Source organism: Cebus imitator, unplaced genomic scaffold, assembly GCF_001604975.1.
Source record: "Cebus imitator isolate Cc_AM_T3 unplaced genomic scaffold, Cebus_imitator-1.0 Scaffold609, whole genome shotgun sequence".
Lineage (NCBI taxonomy): Eukaryota > Metazoa > Chordata > Mammalia > Primates > Cebidae > Cebus > Cebus imitator.
In genome coordinates this window covers 671,974-681,317 of record NW_016107924.1, presented here as the reverse complement: position 1 = coordinate 681,317, position 9,344 = coordinate 671,974, and the positions used below count along the sequence as shown (strand labels likewise).

The following is a 9,344-nucleotide window of genomic DNA, read 5'->3' as shown; positions in this document are numbered from 1 at the left end:
TCAGCCTCCTGAGTAGCTGGGATTACAGGCACGTGCCACCATGCCCAGCTAATTTTTTGTATTTTTAGTAGAGATGGGGTTTCACCATGTTGACCAGGATGGTCTCGATCTCGACCTCGTGATCCACCCACCTCGGCCTCCCAAAGTGCTGGGATTACAGGCTTGAGCCACTGCGCCCAGCCAAAAAATACTATTTCTAACCTAGAATTCTATACCCAGCCAAACCAGTAATCAAATGTGAGGATAAAATGAATACATTTTCAGGCATGCAAGATCTTTTTTGTTTGTTTTTTGGGTTATTTGTTTGTTTTGTTTTGTTTTGTTTTGAGACTGAGTCTTGCTCTGTCACCTAGGCTGGAGTGCAATGACATGATTTCCGCTCACTGCAACCTGTGCCTCCCAGGTTCAGGTGATTCTCGTGCCTCAGACTCCCAAGTAGCTGGGATTACAGGCACATGCCACCATGCCCACCTAGGGATCTTTTTAAAATGTACCATTTCTCAGTAAACTATTAGAAGAAGTAATCTACCAAAACAAAGGCATAAACCAAAAAACAGAAAGATGTTGAACTACAGAGGATAAAAGCATTAATACAGCAGAGAGCTGAAAGGAATTTCTAGGATGCTAGTAAAAAGAGATACCAAAATGACAGCCACACCTCACCAAGTAGGACTCAAGAGACAAATGTGGCTGGCCACGGTGGCTTACGCCTATAATCCCAGCTTTGGGATCATTTGAGCTTAGGAGTTCAAGACCAGCCTTGGCAACATAGTGAGACCTTGTCTCTATTAAAAAAAAAAAAAAAAAAAAACTTTTTATTTTTTTTTGAGACTGAGTCTTGCTCTGTCACCCAGGCTGGAGTGCAGTACCACAATCTTGGCTCAGTGCAACCTCTGCCTCTCGGGTGCAAGCGATTCTCTTGCCACAGCCTCCAGAGTAGCTGGGATTACAGGTGCCCACCACCATGCCCAGCTAATTTTTGTATTTTTAGTAGAGATGGAGTTTCACCATGTTGGCCAGGCTGGTCTCAAACTCCTGACCTCAAGTGGTCCACCCACCTCAGCCTCCCAAAGTGCTAGGATTACAGGTGTGAGCCACCACACCTGGCCTAAAAAAAAAAAATTGTTTTAAGAAAAATCTAATGCAAGACACCCGAAATGAAAAAATATTTTAAAAAAAGAAAAACAAGAGACAAATGTTTTGAAGGCTGTTATCCCTAAGAGATAGATATGCCAAGTGCCACCTGCATTCCTGCTTTCACAGCATCACCCTTTTAACCTGGCAGTATTCAGGTACTAACAAAGTTCTTGTCTTCTCGTGGCCCTGCCCACTGATTCCCCAGAAGAAAGCTCTTATAAACTCTCAGGGAAGTTAAACCCAGAGCATGACCCATAGACTAGAATCTTCACAAACATTGGCAATTCTGCCCTTTCTTTACCTAGCTAGCTATATACCACCTACTCAATTTCTAAGTTGATCGCCTTTAACATTCATATATAAATAGCTATTGAACAATAATAACCCGGCTGATTGAAGAAAAAAAATAAGAGGATACCCATTCAAAGGTAATTAATATCTCACTGCAGACAGGTATAGGGGTCGCCTACAAACATGAGGGCTGGCATAGTAAGCACAGCTGGTTACCAGCAGTGTGAAGAAAGTGAGATGACTCTGATACATGGTGTTAGTCACTGTCTTCCCATTCAAGTTGCTGTGGCCCACAGAGGCCAGTGGACCAGGCACTGGGTGAATCAAGGAAAAATAGTAATAATGATAAGATGAGGATAATTATGACGATTTTTACTACTACAAGGTATTCAGTGCATTTTTTGCCACTGTGCTAAGAATAAACATGCTTTCATTTAACTCACATAGTAATCCTCCAAGATGAGTATTATCATTCGTATTTTACCAAAGTGTAGGGAGCGGGACTAACTCTCCTGAGATCAGACAGCTGGCAGGAAGCAGAGACCTGGTCCAGGCCTGGTTGGCCTGACTCCAGGAGCCCATGCTCTTAACTGCCACACTGACCAGGAAAGAAGAAATTGGACCTCAAAAAAATAATAAAAATAATAAAAGTAAACAGTCTGATGGATCTTAACCTAATCATTCATTGAAAAAAATTAGTCTTTTGCATCAGCAGCCATATAAGAACCTTCCCAGTGTTCTTCCACCTATGCAAAAGAAAAAAAGGATGGAAGTGCCTGACAGGGATGGGAAAGACGTGCAAGAAAACGGGAGAAAAAGAGATTGAAAGGAGAGGGATGGCAAAACTAAAATCAAGTAATAAACAAAACTGCATCCCCGAGGGTCTCCCAGATTCACCCCTGGGGTTCAGCCAGGCTGAGGACACAGCTATTTTTTTTTGTTTTGTTTTGAGATAAAGTCTCGCTCTGTCTCCCAAGCTGGAGTCAGTGGCGCAATCTTGGCTCACTGCAACCTCCGCCTCCCGGATTCAAGGGATTCTCCTGCCTCAGCCTCTCAAGTAGCTGGGACTACAGGCGCGCGCCACCACACCCGGCTAATTTTTGTATCTTTAGTAGAGGCGGGGTTTCACCATATTGGCCAGGCTGACCTCGTGATCCGCCTGCCTCGGCCTCCCAAAGTGCTGGGATCACAGGCATGAGCCACCACGCTCAGCCCAGACAGCGCTGTTTATAAGCCACACAGACCTGGGCTTCAAATCCTGACTCTGCTAATTATCGGCACAGGGAAGGAGAGGTACCAGGTCTGGGGACTCAACAAAGATGTGTTTGATGAAAGGAATGGCTGCAGACAAGTTACTTAAGCTCAGTTTCCCAATCTGTAAGGTAGTGGGTCCTAAAACCTGCCTGTAGGGCTGGCGCGGGCCATCTCAGGAACAGGTGGCCAGGGAGGGCTTGGCCAGAGGAATGATTATCATGTCTGTGACTCCCTTCCTTGGCCACCCACCCCCGCCCCTGCCCCTGAGCACACTGATCTGCACTGCCAACTTGCCTCTCTCCCCACCCTTGTCCCCACCACAACTGCGACATCCTCAAGGGCAAGAATTCTGTCTCTGCTATTTTGTCTCTTACATGCCTCCATAGCCATGCCCAGCCCCCATCAGCTGAGGGAATGGTCTGGTTCCTGGGGAAGGCGACATTGGCAGAGGACGCACCTGGTCACTGCGGGCGATTCCATAGCGCAGCTCGTTCACAAAGTGCTCGCAGTTCTCACTGGTCAGCTTGTAGAGCACCTCCTGCCCCACCAGCTCCTCCGCCCGCTGGATGATTTTGCTGCAGGGCAGTGGCGAGTACTTGTCATCATGTTTGTTGTTGACCTGGTACTTGTCACTCCCGGCCACATCATACAGCAGTTCCTTCTTCACGATGGCCTTGTCAGTCAGGGCAGACATGACGCTGGCTGCACCAGCTCCTGCGACCTCACCTGTGGATCCACAAAGAGAAAACAGAAGGATTGGTCCTGGGAAAGGCCACCAAGGCTCAGAGCTGGCCCCAGCCGGGCATCTGACCTTGCACCATCCACAAAGGATAAGCAACATGTGGAAGGGTCAGATGCGTGGCTGTGGGCCTTTGGGGAAGGTGCATGTGGTCTCTGGGCCCTAGTTTCCTTATCTAAAATGAAAGAGGGTGAAGTTCCATGATTTATTTTGATTTTTTTCTTACTCTAGAGAAGCTGGTCTTCTGTACCTCATGACACTGAAGTGGCCCCCTTGGTTATGCAAATACAAGCCAAGAGCATCCTCATCTACCTGGGAAGAGAAGATGGGAGCCTTTTTTCTTTTTTTTTTTTTTTTTGAGAGGGAGTCTCACTCCAGCCCAGGCTGGAGTGCAGTGGCACAATCTCGGCTCATGGCAGCCTCTGCCTTCCTAGTTCAAGCAATTCTCCTGCCTCAGCCTTCCAAGTAGCTGAGACTACAGGTGCTCACCGCCATGCCCAGCTAGTTTTTTGTTGTTGTTGTTGTTGTTGTTGTTGTTGTTGTTGTATTTTTAGTAGACACAGGGCTTCACCATGTTGGCAAGGAATATCTCGATCTCTTGACCTCGTGATCCACCTGCCTCGGCCTCCCAAAGTGCTGGGATTACAGGCTTGAGCCACAGCGCCTGGCCTATGGGAATCTTTTGTGATGGCATCTGGGCTATACCTACTTGACCACACAAAAACATGGCTGGGTTTTCGGGGGTCCCAGCCCTTCTGTAAACAGAGGGACCAAAACACACAGCTGTCCCCCTAGCTATGATGCTAAGGAGGCCCAGTGGGTACACCGACACAGCCCAGGCCAAGGCCCAGGGCAAGGAAGGGCCACAAATCTCCAGAAATGAAATGATCTTGAAGACAAAGAGGCTGGCTTCGACATGAAGAGCAGGATGGTGGACAGGGGAAGCTGATGCCAACACAGACTGGCCATTCCTCCCAACCCAAACAACCTGTACAGTGCCAGGAAAGGCATGTGCTGGGTATGATGATGGAAAAAGTGGGTATGAGCTGGGCACGGTGGCTCACGGATGTAATCCCAGCACTCTGGGAGGCCAAGGCAGGCAGATTACTTAAGCCCAGGAGTTTCAGACAAGCCTGGGCAACATGATAAAACTCCATCTCTACATAAAATACAAAAACTAGCCATGTGTGGTGGTGTGCAACTGTGATCCCAGCTACTTAGAAGGCTGAGGCAGGAGGATCACTTGAGCCCTGGAGGTTGAGGCTGCAGCGAGCCAAGATTGTGCCACTGCACTCCAACCTGGACAACAGAGTGAGATCTTGCCTTAGGGAAAAAAGAAGAAAAAGCAGGTATGCACTCAAGAGATGAACCTGAGCAGCCAGGGATATATCAAACAGCCACTGTGGCCCCGTCACGATCAAGGCCCCCAGGGAGCCACAGCAGCACCCTATTATACTAGGCAGGACCAGTCTTCAACAGTGGCATCCATGTGACAGCAACAAGCATCGATAAGAAAGGCTGATGAGATTCCAGGTCCTGCTCTGCTCGGCATTCCAAAGACCACTAAACCTTTTCCGCCTGAGTGCAATGCCAAGATATCAGAAACTCAGGGAATTCAGACTTGCTAGGAATAGGGCATGTGGTGCTTGGAGGAGTCACTGAAGGAAATCAAAGAGAGGGTGCCTTATCTGAGTGCTGACTCTGTGGGAAGGATGAGCTTCTGAGGCCCACCCAGCCTCAGCTCCCGGGCAAAGTAGGTGACAGCGCTGGGACTCACAGGAGGCAAGCAAGTTGCCTAGAGCCCAAAATTAAAGGAGGTACCAAATCTCAGGGCCACGCAAGTGCAGAGTCAACAACCAAGAGTGAGGACATCCTTAAACTTGTATCTAGATGCCACCCAGAACACGAGTACCCTGTGCTCAAGCTGGCAGTCAGAAGCTCTGGGTTCTGACCTCAGCACATCACTGACCAGCTGAGTGATCTGGAGCTGTCACTTTACTTTGCTCCAGAAATCCCCAAATATACACTAAAATTGATGCACAAATACATATCAATATAGTAATTTAAAGTTCCTTCTTTTTTTTTTATTTTGAGACAGAGTCTCGCTCTGTTGCCCAGGCTGGAGTGCAGTGGCATGATCTCGGCTCACTGCAGTCTCCTTCTCCTGGGTTCAAGCGATTCTTGTGCCTCAACCTCCTGAGTAGCTGGGACTACAGAGGCACATCAACACGTTCAACTAATTTTTGTATTTTTAGTAAAGATGGGGTTTCACCATGTTGGCCAGGCTGGTCTTGATCTCCTGAACTCAAGTGATCCACACACCTCGGCCTCCCAAAGTGCTGGGATTACAGGTATGAGCCATCACACCCAGCCTAAAGTTCCTTCTTTTAAAAAGTCTACTAAAGAAAATATGAAGTGAACAGTCGCAGAAAGGGCATGTGGATATGGCAATCGATCAGTGACTGGATTTGGGGACAGCATGGACTGGGCAGTGCAGCATTGTAGCTAAGGGCACAGAATCAAGCCAGACTGCCTGGGTTCGGGTCCTGCCTGCCCCCTTACCCATTATGCAACTTTGGGCATGCTTCTTAACTTCTCTGAGCCCCAGTTCCTTGTAGGATAGGGACAGAAACAGTCCCTTCTGCATGGGTAGCTGTGAGGATTAAAGGGGTTGGCCACAGAAGATGCTTTCACTGGTGTGTGGCACAGGGTGGGCACTTCAGCAAGCCCATAAGCTTCCTCCCAACTCTAATTTCTACAATGTTCTCAGTAGCAGGAGGTCAGTCCTCCTTGCCTCATCTATCCCACATGACTCCTGTGAAGCTCAAGTGAGATGCAGGTAGAAGCATCTTTTCCTGTGAAGAAGCATCACTGACCCAATGATCTGTGACACAACTGTCCCCTGTCCACATGGGTGCTTGTCATGCCTTCCCCCACCCTCTATCTACCACATACACCTGCTCAGTGCAGCCAATCAATATACTGAGGCCCTACTAGGTGCCAGGAATTGTGCGAGGTGCTGGAGTCAGTGACATCACCTGGACAGCAGGCCTGCCCTCAAGCAACTCCCACGCTACTGAGAAGACACGGACAGCGAACAAATACGCAAAATGAGATACTTGCAGGTACCCACAGACACTATGGAAAGACAGAGTGAAGTGACACGGCGAAGATTCCCAGGAGAGGCTGCCAGAGCCTTTCCTTACACCACCTGGGTCTGTCCTTTCCTTGGGAGGACACCCCAAGGAAAGGGTGTCTGAGCTGAGGCCTGAATGACGAAGCATCTAGAGCAGAAGGAACCGCAGGAACAAAGCCTGCAGGGAGAAGCAGCGTGGCACGCCAACATGGCTGCAGTCTGGACGCCCAGGAAAGGGGGAGGAGAAAGACGAGTCCCAAAGACACAGACCAGGCCGGGCCCTACAGGGCAAAGCACTGACTTTTTTGTTTTGTTTTGTTTCCGTTTGTTTTGGTTTTGTTTTTTTGGTTTTTTTTGAGACGGGTTTCACTCTGTCACCCAGGCTGGAATGCAGTGGCACAATCTCAGCTCACTGCAGCCTCTGCCGGTTGCTCAAGCCTCAGCCTCCGAGGAGACAGGACTACACTGGTGCATCACCATGCCCAACTAATTTTTGTATTTTTCATAGAGACAGGGTTTTGCCATGTTGGCCAGGCTGGTCTCCAACTCCTGATCTCAGGCAATCTACCCGCCTCAGCTTCCCAAAATACTGAATACTGGGATTACAGGTGTGAGCTACCACACCCGGCCTCGATTTACACTTTCTTTTTTTTTTTTAAGATGGACTTTCGCTCTTGTCACCTAGGCTGGAGTGCAGTGGCACAATCTCAGCTCACTGCAACCTCCACCTTCCGGGTTCAAGTGATTTTCCTGCCTCAGCCTCCCAAGTAGCTAGGATTACAGGTGCCCACCACCACGCCCAGATAAGTTTCTATATTTTTAATAGAGACCAGGTTTCACCATGTTGGCCAGGCTGGTCTCAAACTCCTGATCTCAGGTGATCTGCTCGCCTCAGCCTCCCAAAGTGCTGGGACTACAGGCATGAGCCACTGTGCCCGGCCCCATTTACACTTTCTAACAATCACACCAGCTGCCTATGAATGAGGAACTGGCCGTGAATGGCAAGAGGCAGAGAGACCAGACAGAAGTGGCAGTGCCGCCGGGCGAGGGAGGGCGGTCACTTACACCAGGGGCCCTGCAGTGGGGATGGTAAGAAGTGGACAGAGCTGGGTCTGTTTCAGAGATGAAGCCAACAGGATTCCCTGATGGATTAGACATGGGCTGTAAAGGATCAAGAACGACTCCTAGGCTTTAGGCCTGAGCCGCTGAATGGCGTCTTCCACTGGAGCCTCCCATTTGGGGCACAGCAAATTGAAGATGCCAGGTGGACACCCAAGAGCAGTTACCAAGTAGGAGGTTATGCAAGTCTGAAGCTGAGGGGGGATCTAAATTGAGGGTTTGAGTTAAGAGACATTGACAAATAGAAGGCATTGGAAGATAAGAAACCCAGTGAGGTCACCTGAGCTTGATGTAGGGACGTGGGAGAGGAGGAGGAACCCACACAAGAGACCAAGAAAAAAGGGCCCAGCGGGAGAGGAGGAAAGTCAGGTGCCAGGTGGACAGCAGGGAGGTCACTGGCGTCCAAGGCTGCAGAGAAGCCGAGTCAGCTGTGACAGGACTCGGCTTTGGCAAGATGTGGAAAAGCCTTTTCCTACCCTGAGACCTGCTCTGGCAGTGGGGGGAAAGAAAGAGAGTCTGAGAGCAAAACTCAGTCTCAAAAAAAAAGAAAAGAAAAAAATGGGTGTGAATAGAGGGGACAGAGGCAGAATGGGAAGTGAGGAGCCGACAAAGCTGTGATGTCATCTGTGCTGTGAGGCGTTAACCAGGGGAGGACGTGAGGCAGGGTGTTGGTCTGATCAACTGGAGATATTACAGCTGTCGCTATGTTGACAGGAATGACTCAGCTGGGAGGGAAAAAAATGACAATACAGAAGGAGGCGGGGAATTTGAGGAGCAAAGTGCTTATGAAAGGAAGAGGAGGGGGTTGGGGGCACACGGGTAAGAGGCTCAGCGTGGGGAAGATGACAGCTACTCCGGTGACTTCTGATAGGGTGTAGAGACAGAGACTCTGGTTACTTCAGATAGGTGAGGCCACTACTTAGAATTAAAGGGGTACACAAAAGACATGCTCAAGGACCAGGTGCCGTGTCTCAGGCCTGTAATCCCAGCACTTTGGGAGGCCAAGGAGGGTGGATCACTTAAGTTCAGGAGTTCGAGACCAGCTAGGCCAACATGGTGAAACCCCTGTCTCTACTAAAAATACAAAACTAAGCCAGGCGTGGTGATGCACACCTGTAATCCCAGCTACTCCAGAGGCTGAGGCAGAAGAATTGCTTAAACACAGGGGCGGAGGTTGCAGTGAGCCGAGACCGTGCCACTGTACTCCAGCCTGGGCGACAGAGCAAGACTTTGTCTCAGGGAAAAAAAAAAAAAAATGAATGTTCGTAGCAGGTCTATTCATAGCAGTCAAAACTTGCAATGAGCCTGGCACCAGAAAAATGGACGATAAATTGTAGCATATTCATATAACAGAAAATACACAGCAATGAAAAAGAACTCCCACTACTCACAGCAGCATGGATGACTCACAAAGGCATGATGTCTGCTAAAAGAAGCCAGACACAAAAGAGCACAGGCTGTGTGACTCCTCTTCTATGAAGTTCTAGAACGGACGGAACTCATCTATGGCAGGGAAAGCTAGAATGGTGGTTGCCTGGGGCGAGGGGTGGGGAGAGGACATTGTAGAGGCAAGAGAGAGCCTCTCAGGGTAAGTGGCACCATGGAAACGCTCTAGAAGTTCATCTGGGGCATTGTAACTTGGATGGGTTTTTTTTTTTTTTTTTTTTT

At 49.0% G+C, this 9,344-nt stretch overlaps 1 protein-coding gene across 1 annotated transcript in view; it reads right to left on the bottom strand.

The window, feature by feature from the left end:
- The window catches only part of LOC108294884 (phospholipase A and acyltransferase 3), a 45,217-nt gene that overhangs the window by 10,554 nt on the left and 25,319 nt on the right, over positions 1–9,344 (bottom strand). The window contains exon 4 of the mRNA XM_017516892.2: positions 3,140–3,408. Within this exon, the coding sequence (XP_017372381.1) occupies positions 3,140–3,408 (269 nt within the window). The remainder of the gene's footprint in view (positions 1–3,139; positions 3,409–9,344) is intronic.